Raw genomic sequence first — 26,752 nt, forward strand, 5'->3', positions numbered from 1 at the left:
TATATATAGGTCTTTGATAATAGATTATTAAGTGAGTGTATCCGTACATGTTGCACATCGAATGACATTGTTTTCATATGTATCCATTTAATTTCATAAAGGTAGAATATAATGTTTCTTAACAATAAATGTTTTGAAATGCCCAATAAAATAATTATGATAACAAAGAAACAGAAAACTTCTACACAAAAAACAAAGTTTGGTATCATAATATGTACATTATTCAAGCGATAAACAGGCCCAATGATAAACTGTGATAAAATAAATGTTTGCGGGCGTCACTTAAGATCATTGGTCAGTAAACTAAATGGTACAATTTTGGGTAAATTTTTTGTCTTTTAATATGCTGTTCTTTAGTTTTGCTTATGAACCTTATTCCTCTAAGGTTTATTAGGTTGAAAGGGTTGTTACATCTTTTTAGCTATCAGATAGGAATTAGTCATCCCTTTATCCCGTTAATATAGCTTACATGTATCACGCGAGAACTGTCATGGCTTCTGAGGAAAGCAACTGGTAACAAGCAAATTTATTTTATATCGTTTTTTGCGTTTAATGGGATATGTTCTTTACAGTAAATAAAAATTTAGCCTTTTTTTAGAAGTAAGTTGAAGGTAAAAACGTTAATTATTTTGCCTACAGTCGCCCGTATTGTGGAATTGTAGCCTTCTCCAGAAAATATAAGATAAAAACATAGAAGATTTGCTTTGAAAAAAAAAGTAATGTAACGTGCATTGTTTAACATGTTTGTGTTAACCAATCGGGTTTAGGGTGGATTTGAATTGTATTTGAACAGTTTTAACTTCAGATGTATTCATACCACAATCATTAAAGTTATTAATAGTGAAAATATTAGTGATAGTATAATTAAATAAAAATTTTAATTAAAAAAAGGACTTGTTAATGTTAACATTACATTTATTATACATCAAAACAGAAACTTAGAGTATTGTCAATTTTGATTTTAAGAAGAACCGGGAGATCAACAGAAGAAGGTTGTGTTATCTGACGTTGACACATTTCAGAATGGCTAGAATGTATTAGATCCATGCTAAGTTCGTGTATTCAAAGATATATTGAACGTGTTTAAAGCGCATCAATGTAAATCCTTAAGAAACCACTGGCGGATTTAGAGGGGGGCCCAGGGGGCCCGGGCCTCCCCTTTTGTGACTGAAAAAATACACAATATCAAATAAATCAATGTTTTGGGTGTGGCAGTGGGACCCTACCCTAACCTCAAACTGGTCGCCCCCCCCCCCTTTCAAAATATCTGGATCCGCCACTGGAAACGGTCCGAGAATGACTTACAGTCCGACTCGTACCAGCGTCATGCACTAGTTATTTACAACCTTAGATCTTGTGGGTATTGGCAAAACAATTTGATAAAAGTGCATTTCAGACCTGGTATGCTGAGGAAATTGACAAGAAATTGACTAGCGGTAGAACATTTAACGAACACGGCGTAGACCAAATGTTTCCAAATTAAAATATTTACACACGAGATCCCGAGACTAATAACAGACATGGTAAAAACTGGCTGGAGGAAAAGCTCGAAAATTTGATATTATACATTTACTGCATGAAAGTGAGTGAGACATGAAGATTTCTACCCCCATGGAAAATCTTCACGTCTCCTGAACAGTCATGCAATAAATTGTTTATTAGACCAAATCAAGCACAATCCAAGAAATACGACGGTCACGTACCTGTCTGGGTCAATCAGATTCTTATTTTACTAACGACTATTTAGGTATGAGGTAATATAATGTTTCATAACTGTCGTACGTATGATTCTCATATTTGTCAGCAAGTAGAAAATAAATAAAACTCATATACAAAAATGTCTTTTTACCTTTTTTGCTATTCAATATTTGTGAATTTGTATGTAATATCCTATTAATAAACTTAAAGAATAAACATACCCATACTTTCATATGTACAGTACTCCTAAAGTAAACTAAAGAAATCACTAGGTAACATTTAGATTTATGGATACATGTAGCATTTAGCAATGTGCTTGATTTAGTGGACGCTGTGTTACACTAGCAGAGGCGCTACAGTGCAGCAGCAATTGTGATAAATTAAATGTTACAGTATTTGATTCATCTCCATTTAGCAACATTGATCTTTTTTTGTTCGCAGCAGATTTTATTATTATTATTATTTTTTTTTTTACAATTTCGGATCACTAATAGTCTACACTATGAGTGTACATGCATTTTTTTTCTAGATTCTTATTTCACTTGACTGATTCGAACTCAGAGTAATATAAAAAAAATGCATTTCGCAATAATTATAAAATCTATATTTAGATGAAATGGGGATTTAAAAAAGACCTTGCCCTAGAGTGAAAATAGCGCAATAAGTGCAGGTGACAGGTATAGCAGAATATTTTATATACAGGATTTTTAACTGAGAATTATAATTGAGAACGTGTCTTTAATATGTGACCAAAAGAATAACATTGTTTTTTCCTACTTTCGTTTTTAATGTTATTCTCATTTTATGTTAAATTTGAATACCCTTTACATTGTGATCGATTCATGTCCTTTTTATCCATTATTGGCACTGTCTGATACTTATAATAAAGAATGAAGTTGCAATTCTCTAATTTTCTGAACAGAATAAGGCCCACATCTAGAATTAATTAAGCATGACCGCGTCGGATAGTGCTGTATAAATTAGATCGACAATGTCATTATCAAAACGTACATCTACACCAGAGACAGCAAATACTGCTCGGCTGGCGAGACTTATACTGGGTCCCTGTTCAGATGTGTTACGGGATATCCTTAAAAAGAAAATTCCACCATCTGAATTACCCAAGGTCATGAAACAATGGTCTCATAGTTATTTGAAAAACAAAAAGGGAATCCCATTCACGGCTGTGAATGCATCGCAACAGCAAATAGTTTTTCCCGTACAGCTAAATCAATATAAAGGAGATTATTCAGATCTTGGTATACCTTTACTGTATCACATACTTCGGATTGTCCGCAAAATACCATTACCCCCAAAAGGTTGGGGAAAGATCCCAGACCCAAATGACACAAGTGTTGCAGCAAACATCGAACGTATCAGCCTTCTTCGGAACAAATACTCTGCGAATTCTAAAGATTTATCTCTTTCTGACTCAGAATTTAATAGGAAATGGGAGAACATCTTGAAAATCATTATAGAATTAGAACAACACATAGGGAGTTCAACTGTGTACAAGGATTCTGTTACCGAAATCAAGTCATGTTTCATAGAGCCAGAAGATGCTCAAAAATACATTGAGAGACTCGGGGCTGTAGATGAATTACGAACAAGAGTATACAAAGTGTCAGGTAAATTGAGTTTTCATGGACTTAGTAATGTTTTTTTTTTCATTTTTTTATCATTTGAAAGCCCTTCTCTTCCTAAAAACTCCCTAAATTTTTATGAATGTTAATATAACAGGCACTATTATTTATTCTGTATACGTTTAAACAGAATTATATACCTCAATTAAAACCTAATACTTTGTTTGTGGAGATTTTTATGCTTTCAAATTCTGCAAAACAAAATACATGTATAAGGTTGATGTTAAGAAAATGATGTGATTATCTGGCAGACAGTTAGTATTTATAAAGACTGACATAGTTACGTGTAATGTATAGAAGTAATAACCTAATGTAAAATATGAAGAACATTGAACATTTTAAATATTATTCTTCCATTTAGATCATAATGATTAATCATATATTAATCGAATTTTATAAATGTATTTTCCTTCTGTAACTGGAAACTGTTTATTTTCAGTATCCATCGGCAGTCCAAAAAAGAAAAATGATTCAAATAATGGTGAGTGTTGTAGGTGTTGACTAAAGAAACAACATAAGTCATGTTTACTCCCATGAAATAGATACGTTTTATACTTCTTTGATATCTTTCTGATCCAAGGCTTCATAAAAAAAGCAGGAATCTCTTTTTGATCCATGTAATAACTCCACATATTCACTATTTCTGTTATTTACTCATATCGCATTAAAATATTTACATTTAATACCACTGAGATGTCAAAGAATACAGAAATTATAGGCTTAATTGATTATGTACATAAGGTAGCTGTTTACAAAATTGCTAATTTGCAAAATGTGGGCGAATAAGTGAGTATGAATAAGTAAGTTTTGTTTGACATCTAATATAGCAATCTATTTTGTCCTAGCTATAGATATAAACGATTTGAAAACAAAAATAAGATTGACTTAAATGGAAAATGAGGATATGAATATGTTAAGTCATGTAAAAAATATTTCATAATTGAGAACCGTTCCTAGCATTTCTCAGTTTCAAAAAAGCCTCAAAATATTTTTTTTTCCGATGAGATTTTTCTTTAAAATAACGTACAAGGCCTTAACACATTTTGGTTATTTTTTATTATATGTCATGTAGGTCCTTTGAAAGAAAACATTTTTCCTAAAATCGTTCATTATGAATAACATATAACTTCTTTAAAGACAGATGATACAAACAATTTTTTTCTTTGAAAAAGATTAAATATCATTTCAGGAGTTTAGAAAAGTAGATGCTTCTTAGATTTTGTTTTCCTTAGAACAGGATTATAAAAACACGTGGATAATATTAGTAATATTTCAATGAAAAAATACAAATATAGACAAAACAAATTCAGTAAAGGTTTACAGGTGAAAGCAAATTTCAGAGTATGTAATCTTGGTGCATTAAGTGTAATATAAACTAAAGAAAAATATACCAAGCCAGTTGAAATTTATAAGGAAAAGCTAAATTGTAAAAATCAGCCTATGTAATATTGCTAATCTTTTGTCATTTTGTTCCTCCTCTTAAAATTCACCCGACCTCGTATATTTTTCTAAGGTTTATATTATACTTTTAGCACCAAGTAACATATTTTGAAATTTGTTTTCAACTGTAAACCTTTACTGAATGTGATTTGTCTATATATGTTTTTTTATTGAAATATTAGTAATACTTTTCCAGTTCTTAGGAGAAAATATTCTAAGAATTATCCTTTTTTCTAAACTTGTGACATGATATTAAATCTTTCTCAAAGAATAAATTGTTTGTATCATCTGTCCTTAATTTAGGTTTCATGTTATTTGTAGGAATATTATATGCATGTATAATAGGTATATAATAGAAGAAACCATTAACAAAATATGCAAGGATATAAACGATATAACTTTTTATGTGAAAAATTAAAATAAAAAAGTCATAGTAGATACTGAATATGCTGTTCTTATTTACTTTTCGAATTTAAAAAAAATCACACAAACATCAATCCAAATCTGTCGCTCTCATCGTCCATTTGCGCCTTTTATCGAATTATTGATCTTTAAATGCAGGAAAATATATACTAGTCAAAATTTCTAAGTCACCAGGCAAGTTTTGCTTTACACCACTCTTATATTCAATTACTTTAACAGTATAATTTGCAAAATAAAAAAAATAGCAATACAATTTTTTCTCATTTGATTTATTTTATTGAAGCACTTTTAACACAATATGCAGAAATGTTAAGGCACCCTAGAATTAAAAATTCACAACTTTAGACACTGCTTTATTCTCCATTCAAACGAATTCAGAGCAAGACAACCGGTCCTCAAAGAGTTAACTCTATTTAAGAAAAAAACTTTTATTGAATGTTTTTCCATGTGGAGACTAGGTCATCCTCTAGTCTCGCTAGATTCTGCTGCTGTAAAAGATGTCTCAAACTCTGGTTTATCTTGTGTGGACATTTTTCTGTTTTACTTTATCAATCGAAGATGGAGAAAACATGGAAGTAAAGAATATGAAGAAAACACAAGAAAAACTCGAACTTCATGCTTTTGAACAAAAACGGTCACGGTCGAGTAATTACACATTCGATTGCAATTTTTTTGGCTTTGACAGGTTAAGTATTGCAAGTTAAAGGCAAAATTGTAAGCAACTAGTACATCAATATTAAGGTTTTGAATATTTTGAAAAATATAAAAGTGGGGACTTCGAAATTTTGACAAGTATAGCTGTATTACAAATTACATATATCTCCATCGCCGTTTTATTTATTTTGGTGCAGGAAAATATACATGCATTGCAAATTTCCACATTTCTACACTTTTCATACAAAGTGATTTGTCTTTTATTTTCAGGATCAAGCAGTAAGGTTATACATTCGGATGCCCTATCACAAATTCTAAAGAGGAGTTTGCAACAAATTTACCTAGAAAAACTTGAAGAGTCTTTACAGAAAACCACAATAAATGTTGAACACTCAAGAGGCGTTCTTGTTGGTTGTGCTGAAGCAGGAAAAACAACATTGCTGAAACTTTTAATGGGAGAAACTCAGGATGCTGTAGAAGATATTGAGTCTACAAGGGGCCTAGAGCTTCATCAGCATGTGTTTACCATCAGAAATGCATGTCTAGAAGGTATGATGTATTTGTTTGATTGAATATTCACTAGAAACACATATTGAATTATCTGTGATAATATTGTTTTATGCCTATGTACATGTAACCTGTATTGTTTAATATTAGGTGATCCCCCTTAATGATTTGTTTTACCTTTTACTTTATGTCATTGAATTAAATGACATATTCGACTACAGGTTACATGTACATAGGTGAAAGGTACAAGTGTGATCCCCCTGAGACTGACTAGAAATTTACATGGAGTGAACATATCAGAGTACATGTAAATATGCATAAAATATAACATAAATGAGTAAATCCATGGAGGCGTCCAAACAATTGCGCCAATCCAAGAAACGTATGACAAGTTATAAAATAATATAAAACCAAAAACCCCAAAAAGGGTGGGTGGTGGGTTTTTTTAAGGCACTACCAGGCTAATAAAAATGGCGCAACAAAGTCAAGGATTTTGATTGGGTTACTCTGTCAAGAAATTTAAGCTTGCGATTTCGCAATGAAAGGTTATTTGATAATTGCGCTGCGATAAAGGCGCATATCCTGCAGACTGCACAGAGATGTGCGTAATTATTCTAAGGTGTAAAATATATTTCTCATAGCTGCATAAAAAACTATATATGATTTGTTATACAAGCAGTCCTGCCAAACATGATTAAAATAGTTAAAAGATATTCAACTCTGAAAAGCAAATTATATATATATATATTTTAAATAATAGCTTATTTTAATATACAAAATACTTTTGAATAGTTTCTTCAGATAACGGACGACAAAATGTATTTATTAAGGTAAGTATATCTGACCTAGATTCGGACGTTGGGAAGAACCATGGAAGTGTAGAAGTGAATGCAAACGCCGTAGATGTACAATTAGAAAAGGACAATTTATACATTCAGGATAATTCTACTCAAAATAAAACGTTTCATACTGAAGTTGAAAATGATAAAGTAATGAAAATAAAGCCCGTTGTCTACTCAGCCGCACGAACAACTACAATTCCAAAGGATATGTTGCTGAAGATATTGGATGAAAAAGAAAAATTACCAACAATTAGTATGCTGGATTTAGCCGGTTAATTTGCAAATTATGCATGCCATCAGATTTACATTACGGAAAGGGTGTTCTTTATTCTAGTTTTAAGTGTGAACCAAAAGCTTGGAGATCACGTAAGTTCAGAAGAAAATAACCAACAGGGATCAATCTTCTCTACATGGACTTATAAAGGTAAACATTTGTTGTCTTTAAGAGGATATTTCTTTATAAAGTGATAAATGTACAAGAAGCAACTTTCGCAAAGTTTAATAATAAACCGCGCTTGTTTTAAATCTTATTGATAGATAAGCAGGCCTAAATGCAGATTTATATATATAGAACTTTATAAATAGTGTATTTTTGTTTGAAAGATGAAAAAAAACAAATAACTTCTCCGATGCAATCTACTTAGATGTCTTTTTTAGACTACGTGAAGTTCTGGATTTCATCCATCAAGACATTTGGTAGTAGAAACGGCCCCTGTGTTAATTATAGCTACTCACACGGAAGGAAAATCTGAAGATGTAAGTACATTATACGTGCAGTTTAATGTGGATATTTACCGAAGCTTTTTAACATGCAAAACATACACCATTTTGAATTGAAATCTACATGCACTTATAACGCTTAAGTTATTAAGGACTGGTTATTTTTCTTATCAATAGGAAATTGATGAATATTTTAAAGAGTTCTGGAAAGCCGTTCCAGAGGAGGACAGAGATTGGTTGAGAGGTTCTCTAGTCGACTCTGAGTATGAAGTTGATCTTCTTAGTCTGAGTGATGAAGGCAGAGAAACATTAGAGTCTATCAAAACATCCATTATTAAAGCAGCCACACAAAAACTGAACAATACAATAAAAGTGCCTTCGAAATGGGCCCTGCTAGAACAGCTGATCAAAGAGAAAAAGAAAGAAGTTATGTCATTTGATGAAATTTGGGATAAAAACACTAAATGCCTTCCTTTTGAATTTCAACTTGAAAACAAAGCAACATTATCGGAATTTTTAAAGTTTTTTCACAATAACGGGTTGTTGTTATGGTTTGAAGATGGAAATTATTTTGAAGAACATTCAAAACAAAAGGTTATCCTTGATATTCAGTGGTTTGCTATTGCAGTAAACAAACTTATAGCCGAAAAAAATCATATTCATAAAGACTGTAAGAGAAAGTAATATACAGAATGGAACTTGTTCAACAAGACAGGGAAATTAAATGACAAACTGCTGACTGCTCTGTGGCAAGATGTACCCTCGTATTTGAATCACAAAACTGAAATTATGACCAAAATTGAGAAACTCCATATGATTGTTGCTCTACATTCCAAAAACGACACCATAGATACAGGCAAAGCATGGTTTGTTCCATGTTTGAACAAGAGAATTTTTCACCAGGACTTTTCAGAGGAAAAATGGGAATACACATCAATACTTTGTTTTCGATTTCACTCATTTGCAATGTTTGTTTACTACAGAATAGTTGCTATTTGCATGAGTTACCTTAAATGGGATGTCACCAGGGAAAATGAGAGTTATGGCCTATATCAAACAGCATCAATATTTGATTATAAAAACCACACTGTCGTCATTGGTATTTGTGAAAATGACATTCAGGTGCAACTGAAGCGCATTAAACCTTCAGTTATAGAGACAAACATTTCAAATGAGATTGGAGAGGCTGTGCAATCTGCTTGTAAAAATCTTACAGAAACATTTGATGAGAAAATTTATTATCACAAAGGATACAAATGCCAACGCATTATTTGTAATTATGAAGATCGGTCATTTATACCTGTCAGTGAAATTTCCTATAATAATAGAAAGGGAAAAATCCAGTGCAAATTCTGTTCTGACACGCATTCAATAAATGTAGAAAAAATCCTGCGCTTCTGGGAAAAGGTTACCTTATTTACCATCAGTACATTTTACATTAAGCTGTCTCATGACAAAGATTTCAATATACTAATTTCACTTTTGTTTTGGCTTCTTAGGTCTGAATATGACTAGTTCTTTTAATAGTAATATGTCTGTTCAATATAAGGACGTAGAAGTGAAAATTTTGTTTGATTCAAGTTGATGGATTATATTATCAACGAAATCTTTAATGACTTTCTCAATACCTATTTGAGATTCTCCCAATATTATTTATGAGAAATTTACGATTTTCAGGATGTTCATGCCAATACTGAAGGAAACACGGAGGGTTGTTGCAGGGATTACAATCGTTCAGAGGTATGGCATTTAACATTTTATTAAAAAAACAAAGAGGATAAAAAAATGTGATATATTGAATAGTCTGGTTAGCACTCTTATTGCAATCGACGGAAATATAGGCACAGTGTAACCTTTGCAATGGGGACATGTTTCTGATGATGCATAGCGAAACAGAAAGAAATGCGATGGAGATGTAATTTAAATAATGAATACATGTATATGATATTTCTCAATTTTTTGAGAGAGAAACATATTGTATATTTGATATAAAAGTAAAAATGAAGAGAAAAAAATAAGGTTTGCAGTTGCATTTAATTTTACAACAAATACATTTCAGGGAAAGAAAACACGAAGAACAGAACCTGAATATCCATTTTCCAAGGGAGTGTATCCAACAGATGTGATGACAAGCTTTATCAAAGTAGAGGTCAGCAAGAGTGTAGGACTAATACTCGTTGATGGAATTTCTGTGGGAACAGGATTTCGTGTTGGGGAAAAATATATCATGACATGCTTACATGTTCTAGAAAATATTGTCAAAGGTTAGCAGTTTTCGTTAGAATTCGTGTGGTTGGTCTTAGTGACAAAAATGCAGTATTCAAGGGTAATACATGTGAATAGAAGTTACAACGTACCACTGATTAGAGAAAGAACAGTGGTACACTGCAACTTCTTTTCACATGTATTACGCTTGAATACTGCAATTTTGTCGACCAAAAAATTCTAAATTCTCATTTAAACTTTTAATACGTATCTTTATCAAAGATTAACACAATCTGTAGAACTATAGCTATATATAAAAGGCTTATTTCTTAGACTATCATTATTTAAAATTTTATCCAGTCTCTAGCTCACTGTGTATGTCAAAAGGTATATTTTTCAGATCAAAAGTATATCGAATGTGATAGAATCTGCGTTCAGTTTGGCAAGACAAAAGTGGCCCAGACAGATGAACCAAGGAAGAAATTTAGATTTGAACCAACTCTTCACTATATGGATAAAGAATTTGATGAAGCTATTCTAGAATTAAAAGTTCACCAGGAAAGCACCGTAACGTTGGCGCCACCATTGACTTCATTTGGATAAATGCAGTATCCATCAGAGATTCACCTTATTGGCCACATTGGCTGCGTGCAAATGAAAGAAGACAGTCAAGTTTATCCAAACATAATCAAACCAAACAACGAGGTTGATATTTACATTAAATGGCTAAGTGACTGGAGTAGACAAAATCTTCCTAATAGAATTGATTATTACGCAACACTGCGTGATCCACCACAGAAGATACTTTTCAGCACGACATTTGCACCTGGATCTTCAGGGTCACCTGGTTTTATGATTAAACAGCAGAAAGCTTATGTCGTACTTATTGTCAGAGCTGGTGTTCCCAGTTGCTTTTACGAAGATGGTGTACATGTACCTGCAAATAAAAGAGTTGAGTATGGATATGCTTTAGAGGCAATAAATGCAAAAATGCGAAGTTCCACTTCAGAAAACATTAAAGCGTTAGCATCTGAACTATTTGGAAATACCTTCGAGATGCCTTAGTGATATGTGGTTACAGACAAGATTTTGTTCATGTCGTAAAAGCATAGAAAATATCAAGATATTTTTTTCTGTTCTTTACCCCCATTGCAACGGCATACTAATTGTCATTCTGCCAAGGTCCTGTCACTAAGTATTTTGTAGATTAAAATACATGAAGATTTTTAATTTTTGAACTTGAAACTTTATAAGAGTTCTTACCAAAAATATACATTGCAGGTTCCAGTAAATGTTCAACCAAGCCTCTTTCTTTTCTCCTCACTAAGATATTGACTGTAGTGAAGGAAAAACTTCAGGAGTACTGCGTAACAATATATTCAGGAAGTGGTGAATCGGATGTGGATGCTCAAAAATTCCAAATAAAAAATGTTTGGACAGTTTGAAGTCACAAGAATTTACCAAAATCAACATTTTAAAAACTATGATAAATTAAAGGCCAAGCTTTTGGGTATCATTTACAGCTACTTTTTCCAAAAAAAAAATAAACTCGTAAATTTACTTACGTGATCATTTGTTTATTATTTTGTTAAAACACATTCTGATTGCACACACAACTACTCTGAAGTTGACAAAAAGATGCTTGAATTTCTGATTGACAATATGTGGTTTTTGGACACTAGGTCTTACAAAAATCTACTGGAATTTCCATGTGTACCAATTGCGCTCCCTTATTAGCAGACCTATTTTTGTATTCATATGAAGCAAAATCTCTTGCATGATAAGAAAAAAAAATCACTTGCTGTAGCCTTCAACTTGACATTTATATATATATATATTGATGACGTATTGTAATTTAACAATGAATTTGTTCCACTCATATGTGAATATGATATATCCTGGTGAGCTTGGTGAGCTTGAGATAAAAGATGCCACGGAGTCTGACACATCTGTTTCACACCTGGATATTTTACTTGAAAAAGACGTTAATGGTAATTTAACAACCAAGGTCTATGATAGACTTGATGACAATCTTTTCTATCGTCAATTTCCCTTACTTATGCAGCAATATACCTTCATCACCTGCATGCGGAGTCTATATATCTCAGTTGATTCGATACGCAAGAGCATGCTCTACGTATGAACAATTTTCAAAACAGGGTATATTTTTGACAAACAGCTGATAAAACAACGCGGGTATGTTAAGGCAGCACATGGATCAGAATTCGGCGAATTCACACTTTTTTATAATTATGTAACACTAATAAATCGGAAAAGTCAAGGATAAAACTTTTGCTATAATTATGCATTCTATAGACTTCAATGGCACTTATACTACAGGAGGCACTTCACCACGACGTCACCACGTGACGTCTATAATTAGAAAATATGCCTTAATGAAAAAGTGAAAAGTTTAACACTACTCCGGTGATAATTAGTTTCAATTTGTAATAATAGTTATGTAAAAACATCTCCATACCATGAAAAGTGCTGCTAGAATCGTACTGTCCTATTATAGAATTAATTATTCAACAATTTCGGACGAAACCTTCCCAAAATTTTTACATTTTGTAAAAAGCATCGATTCCCGTAAACCCTACGATTCTAGCAGCACTTTCCGAAAACAAAAGAATAAGAACTTTAGATAGAAACAAAAATTAAGTTTCAAGGTATGCGGCGTAGTGTTGAACTTTTGCATCTTTTTTGTTACGAACGACAGACGAAAGGCTGATCGACAAGTTAACACCCTCCCTGCTATAATTCTACGAGGAAATTGCAAAATTATATTACCATACCTAATTCATACGCTTTATTCCCACAAGAATCACACATGATATTCATTCTAAATGCTTTTAAACTCCAATTTCTTGTGTTTGTTTACATGAATTCTCGTTACGATTCAGTTTCGATCTGCTACTGCATGATCAACAGTTATGACGTCACGGGTTTGGTATGTAACCCCTGTGATAAGTACAGAGGCCCAGGAACGACAAAATTCCGTTTACACTATGCCTCTGCATATTTTGATTCATTTTTACGACTTCAAATCAATCTTAGATATCGATTTTAAGAAATTATTATCTCCAAACCTCACGTTATATTGCTTACTATGACGTCATATCACATAGGCAAGTAGAATATTTGGTTGTAACCTTAACCTACCTGCGAAGAATATCAGCAGTCTCGTTTGAAGTCATCATTTTATAAGTTCTATGGTCGATACAATGACCTTGTCAGCAAATACAGTTTATCAATGAGTCAAATGCTGACAGACGTTTTTTATAGTAATTGTAAGTCCATTATTTATACACAAAATTGACGATGGATTTTTCCATTATTTTCTGATCATGACAAGAAACGCACGGTGGGTTTGACCGGTCGGCAGGGGATTTTCTCTCTTCCATTGCACCTGATCCCACCTTTGATATTTTGGAGGTCCTTGTTTGCTATGCCCCTTTTTGGTATTTTTAATGGAATGTTTTTCTTGAATACTGTGTGTTCTCTACATATATTTCATTTTATACTGAAGTATTCTATTTGTGAATGCAATTTCATTAATCTTTAAAGAAAGACACACCCATTCACGTTGAATTATTTTTTTATTAGAGTTTCATTGATAACATGAAGATACATATACGTAGAAAACGACTGTTTTGAAAATTTCTTTTTATTTACGTATTCCATAAGTCTTACCTATAAATTCTACACATCCCGATTACTCCATTGAATAGAAATACTTTCCTCTTCATTTTTCAAATGTTCAAGAAAAATGAATTACAGCTGATGAAATTACAAATAACAACTATTATAACACTAGGTGAAAAATTATATTTCATTTAAATTAAGTATTGATTCATGTAGAGAGAATTCATTTCAGTCTTAGTTGTATAATATACAAACTGGGGCATTTGGAAAAACCGACAGTTAACAAGTGAAAAAAACAAAATCATTTATATAAGTCAATGTGGTAGGATAAGATATAAGAAATAATGTTTAAATAAAATAAATTTGACTTTTTCATTCTTATGTACATTTACCGATTTCTTTTATGAAATCAGTGAATAAAAACTTTAAAAATCTTAATATTGTTGCTGGAATGGTGAAGGATTCTTTTTTTATACCCGCAAAATCAAATACTTTATAGATTTTGTCAAGAAATATTTATAGTACGACAGGCACTTGTTTCGTATTGGGGGCAATCCTACATTTTTTAACCTCAAGACACCTAAATCAATTTCAGGGACGACCGCTTCATGTTCGTATTTTGCTTATATATATTAATCAATAACCTACTTTAAAAATATATCGTTCGTTTTGAGAAACCATATTTTTTGGTCAATCGTTTCAGACATCTATAGTCGAACCATTTAATTGTATACTATTCATTTCTTCCTCGAAAATAACTTCGACACATTTTAAGACTTTGAATGGGATACAAAACTTTCGGTTGAGGTTAAAATTAAAGGAAAAGAAAACCAGAGTCTTCAGAATGAAAAACTCGGATATCTCTGTTTTCTCCCTACATTTTTAACTCAAACGGATTTTATTTAATCCCATCTAAATTCTTAAAATGTATCCAGGTTATTTTCGTTGTATACTTGAGCCTTTTACAGAGGCTTCACCAGAATCTTTTCAGTCTAGAACGAAATATTTGTTTTAAATAAATATACGCTAGATAAAGGAAAATTATTCGTTCAGGTTGAAGGTTTGTTCTTTTTATACACTTTAGCAGATAAACATTTGACTTTCACATATCAAATCTTATTCCTAATATGCATAAAATCTTTAGGTAAAACAAATAGAATGGGTCTGGTTGAATGAAAAACACACGCCCTTAAAGAAATATATTTATATCCACAACTTTTCCACTAATAAAAGTAACTCTCACACTATGAAAAACCTTTCCGTAGCTTGTTCTTGTTACTCGAAACACTAGTGAAGACACGAGAACTTGAGTTGAGTGAAAATGTCATTTATTGACCAGATAAATGACGAAAGTGAACAAAAACACATAAATATACAATATTACATACAATCATGTAAATTATGTCTGGGAAAAGGCCAAATAATGATTAATTTCAACTTAGATATGATATATTGCGACTTAGTGCTTATCCCAGCTATTGTTATATAATGATTACTAAGTTTGTGTAACAAGAAGGTGGCGTAACAAAGAGGCCACATAGCATGCTAAATGCTTGATGTTATACAATGAGGAAAAATTTCATACATCAAAAATTCAAATATTAGTATTAAATGGGAGGAGGATGGGAGGTGGCGGTAAATTGATTGCAACCTCATTGTTTCTGCAAAATTAAATTAATTGAGCACTCGATCCCGATCAAGCCGAACCCGATCCAAACATGAGTTCGATCCCGATCCTGTCGACCCCATTCTTTTTACATTAAAAATCAATAACGACTGTAATTTTAATCTAAATTTGTCAAAAACAATGTAAAAAAGATTGTATATAAAACATTTTATGAAACATAAAATTGTTTATGTGACATTACAGACATCTCGAAATATTCATACAAATATGAAGTTTTATACAATAATATAAAATTAGGAAGATGCAATGATTTAACGAACGACTGGCACGGAAAAAGGACATTTAATTTAAGTCTAATATCTTTCACTTACGTCATATTCAGGAAATTCTAGCTTCAAGTGCATATTTCCTTAAAACTTTTAAACAGACGAGAAAACGTCAAAAACCAACTTTTATTTTTGAATTATGAGATATCTCCCTATAGTCTCCCCTCTTTCAGAATTTTTTAAACTGATAAGATTGTCTTCGCAGAGGGAATAAGGAAGCATACAAAATATTCTACCTTGGCTAAATCAGTGCTGCATTATGACGTCATAGTATAGGCAAGATGACGTCAATTTTAGAAAGCAGGTTTTCGTAATATTGGTATTGAGCTATGTAATTTAACTCTAGAAAATGATTAGAAACGTGTCATATTGACAAGTGTATTGCGACCAGTGACTTGTTTATAACTTGTTATGTGGGATTTAACTAACGACAAATCAACACGCTGCAGTAAGTTTTTTTGTAGTCTGATGATTTCTTACTGGTTAAAATGGCAGGTAAACTCATTTTGTGGTATTTTAAAGAAATGTTGTATGACGTATATTGTGAATGATGTCATAGTCACGTTTTCCGTACAAATTAGGTTCCGCCTCCTTTTTGTAACCTTAACTGTGCTGCGTACTCCGTATTCTACACATCCCTCCACTAAGTCCTCGGTTCCTATCAACGTTGGATTTAATTATTTATCCTTACGAAACATTATCTAAACTATCTACTTTCAGTGACAAAGGAAGAGGTATGATATAACGAACATCTGTTACCTACAAAATTTAATTGTTTTACATAGCAGAAAGATATCAGCGTTGTTGGTATTTTCATAGACTTAATGTAATCGTTTCAGAGACATGACAATACCAACCATTTGACCCCCGGGGGCAAAATCAAATTTCCGAAACCCTACTGTACATGAACATGACACCATCATTCATATCCCAAAAGATGATTAGACTACTGAGTAAAATGTATGAGGAGTTGAGGAAGACGGGGCTTTTTGCACAAAAAATGTCATTTTTTGACCCCCATTTGACCACCCCTCCCGGATCAAAATGAAAATTCCGAAACCATACTACATATCTACATGACACCACCGACCATCTCCCAAAAGATGATTAGGCTACTGAGTAAAATGTAGGAGGAGTTCAGGGAAGAAAAGTCTTACAGACGGACGGAAGGATGGAGAGACTGACAGACGGAGGGACATGAGTAACAACAAAATTCCAGAACTTTCTATAGAAAGTGCGGTATAATTATTCAAAATTACATTATTGCCTTATTTAATAATCCCATTTTCTAACCAGTAATTAATATTGTACAGAGGTCATTCTTTTGAAACAATGAAATAAGTTTTAGTCTATTTGATTTAAAAGTTTCAAGTACGTATGATTTAAACATAATGTGTTTAAAATTTAAACATAATTTTCAGGAATACAAGTACAGCTCATATTGCTTTATTTTTTTTTTCAATTCTTGATTGTTGATTTCAGTTTTTCCTAGCAAAAGTGCTAGGGTAAGCCCTAATAGATCAATTTATATTCATTATTTCATCTCTATACTCATGTCTCATACTTTCGGATCGATAAGAAGTAAAAAAAAATACAATATGACTCAGTGAAGATGATATTATTAATAACAGAAAATGTTTAATCAATCTTATTTATCATGCAGAAAAAAGGTCTCATGACTTTACTTCACCTGGAATTTTCATTGGTTGACTGCATCACTTTTGATATTGTCTCTTGTGAGTATGCAGTGCATGCAGAAAGACGTTTATACATTAGTATTGTTCTCTGCCTACCCCGAAGTCAATTTTTAAAAGTTGACATATTCAAATGAATTTTAACATTTTAAAAGATAATTTAATAGATTTTCATAAAAAATTACTTTTCGGGAAAACAAAGAGAGATAACTTTGGTAAAACTTGACTGTGTTTTTGTTAGAGAGCAACGGAAATTGGAATAAAATATTTTATTATTCTTCTGTTAAATTGTTTCCCATGAAAAGTTAAGAAGGTAACATAGCTATCTTTGATAGTACACGCATAGCAAATGTATACCCCAGGGTATAGTTTTTGCTATCCACCCTCGGAAAATTTTCATGCAATTTTTGCCACCAATTTTTATTTCCAGCGATAAATCTATTAACTGATGATGTCTTAATGACTTCAGTAGCATTTTGACGTCATCATGATGTCAGATTATTCTTGTAGTATTATCTTACTAAAAAATTCCAACCTCAAAAATTGTAATTTTACATCAATCTAATAAAACATTTATCCACTGGCTGTGAGTAGGTTAGCTCTTTCACCAAATCCTTGACAGGAACTATTCCCAGAGGGCTTGTCGCGGGTTTATTAGTAGAGTTATCCCACTCACAACCAGTGGTTAAGTGTATAACATCCCCCATAAAACAAAAATGCCATTTAATACGTCGTAATCTATATTTTAGACTGTCATATCACGAATATATCAGTTTTTTGTGTGTTTCACGGGAGGACGATATTTTTTATAGACAAAGGTGGGAAAAAAAATGCTTATTCTCTTTAAATATCTTTTTTTCATTAAGTGCTCTCCTTTCAGTTGTTAATCAGTTTTTGAAGAATAGGACATAGTGGTACCATTTGTGAAATGAATCAGAAAACAATACAAAAAAGGAAATTAAATTCAGCAGGAATAAACTTAGTGTTTTTTAAAGGCGACTAAAATAAAAGAATGGTGACTCTGAAATGCAGCAATGCTTTGGAAAATACTTTTTCCTGTTACTGTATTTGTACATAATGGGGCAGGTATCTGCTTCAAGCATATGTGGTGAGTAAGCAATTCCATTTCTTTATTCAAAATATTTTAATGGCATAGGATGACTGATTTCATATTTAATCTATTTTAAATTATTTGGAACAACATTAAACCTTTTATAAGTAAAATGTCAAAGTTTTTTTTATTTAATTGCATTATTTATTTTTTTAACAGACCGCTTGTCTGCTGCTTCGGATATATGTGGAATGAAACGGTAAACGAATGCATTCGTATGTATTATGAATACTGAATAACTCGTTTTTATTTCATATTAGTGTGTTGTACATGTTTCATTAAATAATAAACTTCTTTAAATGTACAAGAATGTTTGGATGGATTTTATGGTGAGAAATGCTCGTCACCTTGTCCTTATCCAACATTTGGCCGGAAATGTGAGGGGGATTGTAATTGTACGAATGAGAGTTGTCATCACATAACTGGCTGTGGTATATATGGATCAACATTAGCAGGTAATTACTCAATTATTTTCTAATATTTAATTTCTAAAAAAAATACTTTTTTGATTAAAACAGTATTAAATTAAACCCAATTTAACTTAATGTGACTGTTGAGTGACAAATATTGATAATTTTAAAATCTACTTTAAGCTATTGAATTTACAATAAATAGAAATTGCGGAACAAGAACAATCTGAATCAACGATATCTACTTTATCAAATGGTAAACCAATTATATTACTTTATTTTCTTTTCTTCTGAATGATTTTTTTTTTCAACACCTGATACATTGAATGACACTTATGATTATAACTTTTGAATAAATCTTCTGTGATTCTTATTAAAACTTTGATGGTTTTCTCCTACACATAAATATTAATTGTATCATACTTAAAGTGTGTTAATTGGTATGTCTACATACACATATCAAAACAAACAATAAAAAAAATCAGCTAATTAGTACAGGATCAAACATTGCAGCTATTCAAACAAATGACGTAATCTGCTGAAGCTAACATTTTTTTTTCTGCGACAGGTGCAATATGTATCCCAATAATAACAACCCAAGGAAAGCATTTCATTTCCTAAGAGATTACTTTTCTATTTAAAACTCTTATTTAGCCACAAATGCAAGCGGCCTCATTAACAAACATATGAAGAACAGTGACGCAATGAATAATCAACTCTCTGACATAGCTACATGTACAAGTACAGATAAAGAACTGAACTCCTCAGTGTATGGAATAATGAGTCTGGGGACTGTAGCTTTCTTTTTGATAGTATTAAATATGCTAACATTGATAAAGAGATGCAAATCTTGTATGAATATGTGTAGAGATATATATTTTTTTAAAAATATAACTTTTTTATTTGTTTTATGATACTTACTGTATTACAATTAAAACTGTTTAAAAAAAACTATTACATGTATCATTTTTGCATTGGTTGTTATTTTTACGCATTCTTTTTTTAAAACGACATCAACTATGCACTAATAAAACAATGTTGACATGTATTACTTCTACTGACCAATTGCAAACTTATTAAATATTGCAGAAAGAAAATTATGATGGAAAGCTTTATATATGTTAATTGTTCAGTTTTCAATCAAACATAAAATGAAACAGCATTGATAGACAAGATTAAACTCAACTGAATTGTTTTCCTACATACTATGCAAAAATTATTTTTTTACCTTTGAAAATGAAATATATGTAGATAACGAACAGCGTAAATGTCCATTAAACAAAAACAAATGAGCATAAAAAACAAGAACATCCATAAAAAATCAAAGGTTTGATCAGGTGCCATGGAGGTGTTAGCATTCCCTACAGACCGGTCACACCCGCCATAAACAAGCGTTCCTTGTCAAGTTTGGGTCTAGGGAAACCTTGGACAACTTAGTGTGTAAATAATAGCATGGTAATCAGTTTGGAAAAAAAGGTCAGTGAGTGTATGACAAGGTCATTGTATCGAGCATATAACTTACACATTGCTGCATGTAAGTAAAGGGAGTTGACGATTGAAATGTTGGAGTCATCAAGTTTATGTTCCCTCGTCGTCGGAAGTTTTTGAGAATATCACCCCTTATTCGGAATTGTTTTCAATGCATCACTAAAGTCATAAAAAGCTAAACGAATAATTTAAATAAATAATATAAAATTAAATACTTATTTAGACCAGTAAGGATTTTTTTCTCGTTCACATATATATTGTACTCAAAACAAGTACCTTGTTGATTGCATTCTGTGATACAATTCTACAGCGAATTGACAGGAAATATTCCCATGAAAACATATATGTAATCAAAGAAGATCGGTGGATAAGGCGGGCGAAGTGCCTATAGTGCAACAGATAAGAAGTGAAAATTTTAATCTCAATAAAATCCAAATTTTATTTGATATTTCATCTAGTATTAAAGTAAAAACAGAAAATATTTGCCTATGAAAAGGTTACACACACTAAAAAGAACAAAAACGATCATTTTCTCGTACTTTAACAAAATTTTTCTTTATGAGTGGGTCTTCGCTCCATTTTTTGAAAAATTATTCTAAAATTTTGAAATAAAATACATATTTTTTGGTTTACAAAAACATGGAGCGAAGGTCCACTATACCTTAAAAGAACACTTTTATGATACAACATTCGCATCTTTTCGGGAAATACTTCAAATCCATTAAGGCGCGGGTCATATCACAAACATAATTTAAATGCCCAAAATCATCACGAGTGATGTAGCATAGTTGTTCACGCGTTAGTCTCAAAGCATCATGCTATTTATACATCTTTTTTTTATTGCTAGGGTTCGAATCCCACGAATACCATCTATTAATTTTATTAAAGAAAAATTTTTTAGCGAAATTTTTTTTCTCTCAAAGTATTTTTTCCTCATAATTTCAAAAAATTCAATAATAAGTTAATTGAAATACTCAATTCACATATTACTGAATATGATTTCTTAATATCGGACGCTATAGGCACTCTGCCCGCCTTGTTCACCTATCTTCTTTATAAAAGATCTAGTAGTGTATTAACTTTTAAAAAAAAAGGTAATACATATATAATGTGTTTAAATGAACGTTTTTTCTATGAATATATATTTTAATGTGTGTCATTTTGCATTATGTCTCAAATAAGCATGATAGTTATATTATTAGTTTTTTTTTCACATACAAAATTTAAGGTGTATAGCAAAATTTTACAAAACATTCGATGACCACTGTATGGTGTATTTATATTTGGATAAAACATGAAAATTATCAAAAATTTTTTTCGTTAAATAATTGAGTTAATGACATATGAAATTAATCTAAAACTTAATCAAGAAAACTAGCTGTGCCGCTAAGTTAACTATAGATTTTTTAGATATTGTTCTTTTACAGATTTTAATTTATTCGATCGTACCGAGTTCGGAGATATCAAATTTCTTACCTAAAAAGACATTTGTAGCTTCCAATCGATAGCATTCTCTCTATTGTTTATTTGTCTGAAGTTTGAACCACGAAATAACTGATTTTTTTTTTTTCATTTCTCCGAGTAAAACATTGTTTAATGGACTGCACTGGCCAGGAGGGAAGACACGAATGATGAAAATCCATTTGGTATAATACCAAGGGACATGCACTCCTATATAGATCAAAAACTTCCCATTTCGGTATTCCTACAAATCAACGTGTTTTGTAAGAAATAATTCTTGTTACTACATGTATCAAAAAATTTATTGTATGAATTTTATAAATAGTTATATATCTATCTGAAATTAATAGAAAACTACATTGATTTTTAAATATTATTGAACCGTGCTAAAATATTTTCTTTAGAAATGATATATCAATATACAGATGTAAAAAGCGGATATTTTTTACTGTAAAAGTTTTTGAACAGCTATGTGTCCTTGAAGTAAAAGAGAAAACTTTTAATTTGTCAAAATATCAGTGCAAATGATTCAATCTATTTCATAGTTTAATAAAAAGAGATATAAAGCATATTTACAAAAAAAAAAAAAAAAAAAAAAAAAAATTACCATCTTTATATATCTTTAAAAGAATCATCAATGTTAAATTCAAGGTGCAATAAATTGAACAAATATCAAAACTTGACAATTCCTGTGGATGAGCATTTCATTGTATACTTGTGTATTGTACAATGAAAAGGCTCGACTAGAAACGTTTTTCAGTCCAGAACAAAATATTTTGTGATCAAATCACTCTAGATAAAGGAAAAGATATTCATTTGGGTAGAAGGGATGTAGTTTCATACATTTAAGCAGATAGACATTTGACTTTCACATATTAAATTTTATCCTTAATATACACATAATCTTGGCAAAACTAATGCGTCTGAATAAAAGTTTAACACTAACTTGTCCTTCAACAAAAAAAATAAATAAATAAAACAAGATGTGTTTGTAAAACACTGATGCCCCCGTATTGCAACATAGCAAAGATTAAGCTTTTCTTAAATGCAAATTTAATTAATTGGTACCAAAATTAGGGTATTCTCACTGGGAAACAATTGTGAAATTTGAAAGTAAGCTAATGTTAAAGTTTTTTAAATACAAAAATCTCCAAGGTCAAGGTCAAAAGGCCAATGTAATTAGTATCAAATGAAAGGTCTTGCCACATAAAATACTTTTGTAGAGCATGAAAGCCCTAGCCCTAACCGTTCAGAAGGTATGGTCAACGTTCAATTTCTTAAAAAGTAGGTCAAACTCCAAGGTCAAGGTCAAAGGGTCAAAGTTATTGTTATCAAATGAAAGGTCTTATCATAATGATCAAATATGTTAAGTATGAAAGCACCAGCCCTAAAAGTTATGGTCAAGGTTTGCCTTTTTAAAGTATGTCAATCTCAAAGGTCAAGGTCAAAAGGTCAAAGTTCTTGGTATCCAATGAAAGATCTTCTCATAAGGATTACATGTATGAAGTATGAAAGCCCTATCCCTTACCGTTCAAAAGTTATGGCCAAGGTTAAAGTTTTTTGGCAAGTAAGGAAATCTACAAGGTCAAGGTCAAAGGGTCAAGTTTGTTGGTATCCAGTGAAAGGTCTTTTAACAAGCATTACATATGTGAAGTATAAATGTCCTGGTATTTATTGTTCAAAAGATATGGCCAAAGTAAAATTTTAAAATTTTCATGTAAAAGTGGGTCAAACTCCAAGGTCAAGGTCAAAAGGTCAAATTTGGTGGTACCCAAAGAAAGGTCTTGTCATAAGGATCAAATATGTAAAGTATGAAAGCACTGGCCCTAACTCTTTAAAAGTTATGGTCAAGGTTTGCTTTTTTAAAGTAGGTCAATCTCAAAGGTCAAGGTCAAAGGGTCAAAGTTCTTGGTATCCAATGAAAGGTCTTCTCACAAGGATTACATGTATGAAGAATGAAAGCCCCATCCTTTACCGTACAAAAGTTATGGCCAAGTTTAAAGTTTTTTCACAAGTACAGAAATCTACAAGGTCAAGGTCAAAGGGTCAAGGTTGTTGGTATCCCTTAAAAGTTCTTTTAAGGTCAAGATCTAGTAAATGAAAGGTGCCTACAGATTTATCAAACTTGAGAAATAAATTCCTTTATTGATGCTTTACAACTTTAGCTTGGTCAAATAATGTGTTTCGGGCCATGATTTGTAGGTAAACAAGATGAAACACTGTATTTCAAACTGTCATTTTCAATGAAAAATTAAGAAAACCAGTCATGAATATGGGAGTTTTTTTCGTATTCGGCAAAGGAAATGTATCCAGATTGCCTACAGTCTCTCAGAAAATGGTAATTAGTATGTTCATGGCCTCTTCTTTAATCAATATCAAATTAAATATAGGTATCCGGTTTACTTTTCATATGATTTCAAATTGAATGACATGAAAATATCATATTTTCTACATAATTCTGCTAAAACCGTAAAGTACGGGAAAAAGAAAGTTGAAATTGATTATGACGTCATAATGGATCTAGCACCAAAAAATTAGTCTCAAGTTATTTACTAGATCTTGACCTTAACAAACATTACATATGTGAAGTATAAATGTCCTGGTGTCTATTGTTCAACAGATATGACCAAAGTAAAATTTTAAAATTTTCATGTAAAAGTGGGTCAAACTCCAAGGTCAAGGTCAAAAGGTCAAATTTGGTGGTACCCAAAGAAAGGTCTTGTCACAAGAAATACACATATGAAATATGAAAGTCATAGCTCCACTAAATCAAAAGTTATGGGCAAGGTTAAAGTTTTTGCGGACAAACAGACAAACAGACAGAGAGACAGAGAGAAAGACAGACAGACAGACGGACACGACAAAAACTATATGCCCCCGAAACTTCGTTTACGGGGGCATAAAAATAATGCAAAAAATGCAGATATCAACTTAGATACATATGCATGCTATAATAAGTTTTTATTTATCTGTTATCATATGCTACACACACTATTTATGTAACATCCGATAAAAGACAAACAAATTTCCTTCCGCAAAAGTTAATAACAACTTATGTGAAATTATAAACATCTCCAAATAGCCATGCAAGTATGAGATTTTATACAATAATATAAAATCAGGAAGATGTAATGATTGTCCGAATGACTGGCACGGAAAAATACAACATTAGATTAAAGTACAAGTTATTTTACTTACGTCATATGCAGGAAATGTTAGCTACATGTACATATTTCATTAAAATATTTAAACAAACGAGGAAATGTTATAAGCCAAAATTCAATTTTGAATTATGAGATATCTTCCTATAGTCTCAGCTCTTTTAGAATTTTTGAAACTGATAAAATTTTCTTCATTGTCAAACTGCAGTGGGTAAGTGTATTCATAGTTGTATAAGATTTCAGTCCCTATGACTATTGAACATGTATAAATTTTTTTGACTGAAATACTAATATTAAAACAAACTAACAAAATATAACAGAACAATGGAATCGTTTTTAATATATTGCTTATCATTATACAAATGAATCATAGATTGGGTGGTACTTCAGTTTGCTGCGCTGGTTATGTTTGGAACGACGCTTCAGGCAAATGTACCCGTATGTTTAAACTACAATCTAGTTCCTAACTGAGCTACCTAATCAAATCATAAAATAAAAATTTCATTATCTAAATTTCAAATAATTTTCATTTCAACAGCTTGTACTTTAGGCTTTTATGGACCAGACTGCAATGATCCCTGTCCGTACCCATCATTTGGAAAAGACTGCCAGTCCTCCTGTAATTGCAGTAAATTAAATTGTGACCATCAGCTGGGATGTAGGAAAAACCCTCAAGGTATCCCCTAATTTTATTATCTAATATAATAAATTTAAGGCTGATATTGAAATATAAAGTAGGATGCATTCATTTTATAGATTGTGACATCGGGTATTATGGATACTTTTGCGAGGACCTTTGCAGATATCCTAGTTATGGTAACATGTGTCAAGAACATTGTAAATGTGAAGAGGATATGTGCCATTTTGAAAAAGGATGTAAACATACATTAACAAAATCAGTCACTACAGGTACTGTACATGTAGTGTAATATAGACGTCTGTAAGGTTTATTTCTTTTACTAAAGTATTCATATAATTATCCCTTGCTGTATTGCATAAAGATTATAAGATTAATTCAATTTTAATGCAAATGTCTTTCGTAGTCAAACATATCTAATATTAAAATCTTGAAAACACCCGTAAACAATGTATGTTTTCAAAAGCCTTTCTAAGGACCTAACAAACTAACATAAAACTTTGAATATGTAATATTAAGTTAAATAAAGTTAATCTTTAATTTTTAGATATTGGATATCTTACACGTCCATCTGACAGTTCTGCAGTTCTCATCATCTTTGATAAATCCTTGGGAAACAATTCTGTTCCTGTATTATCAACAACAAGTGATCAAGGTACAAATAGAAATTACTATTATTAAATATATTAAAATGTATTATTTCCTTCAAACGTTGATTGTACTGAGTACATGTAGCAGGAAGGTATCAGATTATTTGATATATTCATAGGCTTAATTAATCATGTTAAAAAGGTATTTACTTTAGGAAAAATCAAAGTTTTCTCCTGAAAAATTAAAAGAATGTTATTGTGTTTCAAGTCAAATCTTACGGAAAATGCAAGAGAGAAGCTTGCTGTATAGTCCTTTTTTTGTACATTTTCTCAAAGTTTGAATCAGGTCCGTGATTATATAATTTAATTTTCCATTATGATGTTTTGAATTGAAATTTGGAGCATCCAAAATAAAAAAAAGAAAGAAATATAATAAAGACGAAAAAAATATGCTAGTAAATTAAAAAAAA

At 31.5% G+C, this 26,752-nt stretch overlaps 2 protein-coding genes across 4 annotated transcripts; both read left to right on the forward strand.

Moving 5' to 3' along the window:
• The first annotated feature begins 2,315 nt into the window (after positions 1–2,315).
• LOC134276579 (uncharacterized) lies at positions 2,316–11,266 on the forward strand. Of its 3 annotated transcripts, XM_062758818.1 has the most exons (7): positions 2,316–2,375; positions 2,621–3,326; positions 3,781–3,822; positions 6,129–6,407; positions 7,542–7,631; positions 7,865–7,963; positions 8,105–9,205. In XM_062758818.1, the coding sequence occupies exons 2-6, from the start codon at positions 2,690–2,692 to the stop codon at positions 7,957–7,959; spliced, it is 1,143 nt and encodes a 380-aa protein (XP_062614802.1). In that variant the 5' UTR covers positions 2,316–2,375; positions 2,621–2,689; the 3' UTR covers positions 7,960–7,963; positions 8,105–9,205. The 3 variants fall into 3 exon arrangements, 2 of the variants coding, with proteins under 2 accessions (XP_062614802.1, XP_062614803.1); XR_009994079.1 differs by lacking the exon at positions 8,105–9,205 and having other exon boundaries at positions 7,158–7,631; positions 7,865–7,924; XM_062758819.1 differs by lacking the exons at positions 2,316–2,375; positions 2,621–3,326; positions 3,781–3,822; positions 6,129–6,407; positions 7,542–7,631 and adding exons at positions 9,605–9,667; positions 9,987–10,191; positions 10,533–11,266 and having other exon boundaries at positions 7,685–7,963; positions 8,105–9,334.
• LOC134276575 (multiple epidermal growth factor-like domains protein 10) lies at positions 10,736–26,491 on the forward strand. The gene is made up of 8 exons (XM_062758815.1): positions 10,736–11,154; positions 18,695–18,750; positions 18,844–18,990; positions 19,600–19,714; positions 25,429–25,493; positions 25,594–25,731; positions 25,812–25,964; positions 26,240–26,491. Exons 1-8 carry the CDS (start codon positions 10,736–10,738, stop codon positions 26,371–26,373), a joined length of 1,227 nt encoding a protein of 408 aa, XP_062614799.1. The 3' UTR covers positions 26,374–26,491.
• The last annotated feature ends 261 nt before the right edge of the window (positions 26,492–26,752 follow it).

This window comes from Saccostrea cucullata, unplaced genomic scaffold (genome assembly GCF_032062105.1).
Source record: "Saccostrea cucullata isolate Sc308-1 unplaced genomic scaffold, CSIRO_AGI_Scuc_v1 ctg822, whole genome shotgun sequence".
Taxonomy (NCBI): domain Eukaryota; kingdom Metazoa; phylum Mollusca; class Bivalvia; order Ostreida; family Ostreidae; genus Saccostrea; species Saccostrea cuccullata.

Excerpts from the sequence above, each read along its gene's own strand:
- LOC134276579 (XM_062758818.1), top strand. The coding sequence starts at position 2,690 with ATGTCATTATCAAAACGTACATCTACACCAGAGACAGCAAATACTGCT. Across the intron at positions 3,823-6,128 it reads GAAAAATGATTCAAATAATG|GATCAAGCAGTAAGGTTATA; the intron begins GTGAGTGTTGTA and ends TTTTATTTTCAG. Across the intron at positions 6,408-7,541 it reads CAGAAATGCATGTCTAGAAG|TTTTAAGTGTGAACCAAAAG; the intron begins GTATGATGTATT and ends TCTTTATTCTAG.
- LOC134276575 (XM_062758815.1), top strand. The coding sequence starts at position 10,736 with ATGCAGTATCCATCAGAGATTCACCTTATTGGCCACATTGGCTGCGTG. Across the intron at positions 18,751-18,843 it reads AACGGTAAACGAATGCATTC|AATGTTTGGATGGATTTTAT; the intron begins GTATGTATTATG and ends TAAATGTACAAG. Across the intron at positions 19,715-25,428 it reads AAAGAACTGAACTCCTCAGT|ATTGGGTGGTACTTCAGTTT; the intron begins GTATGGAATAAT and ends AATGAATCATAG.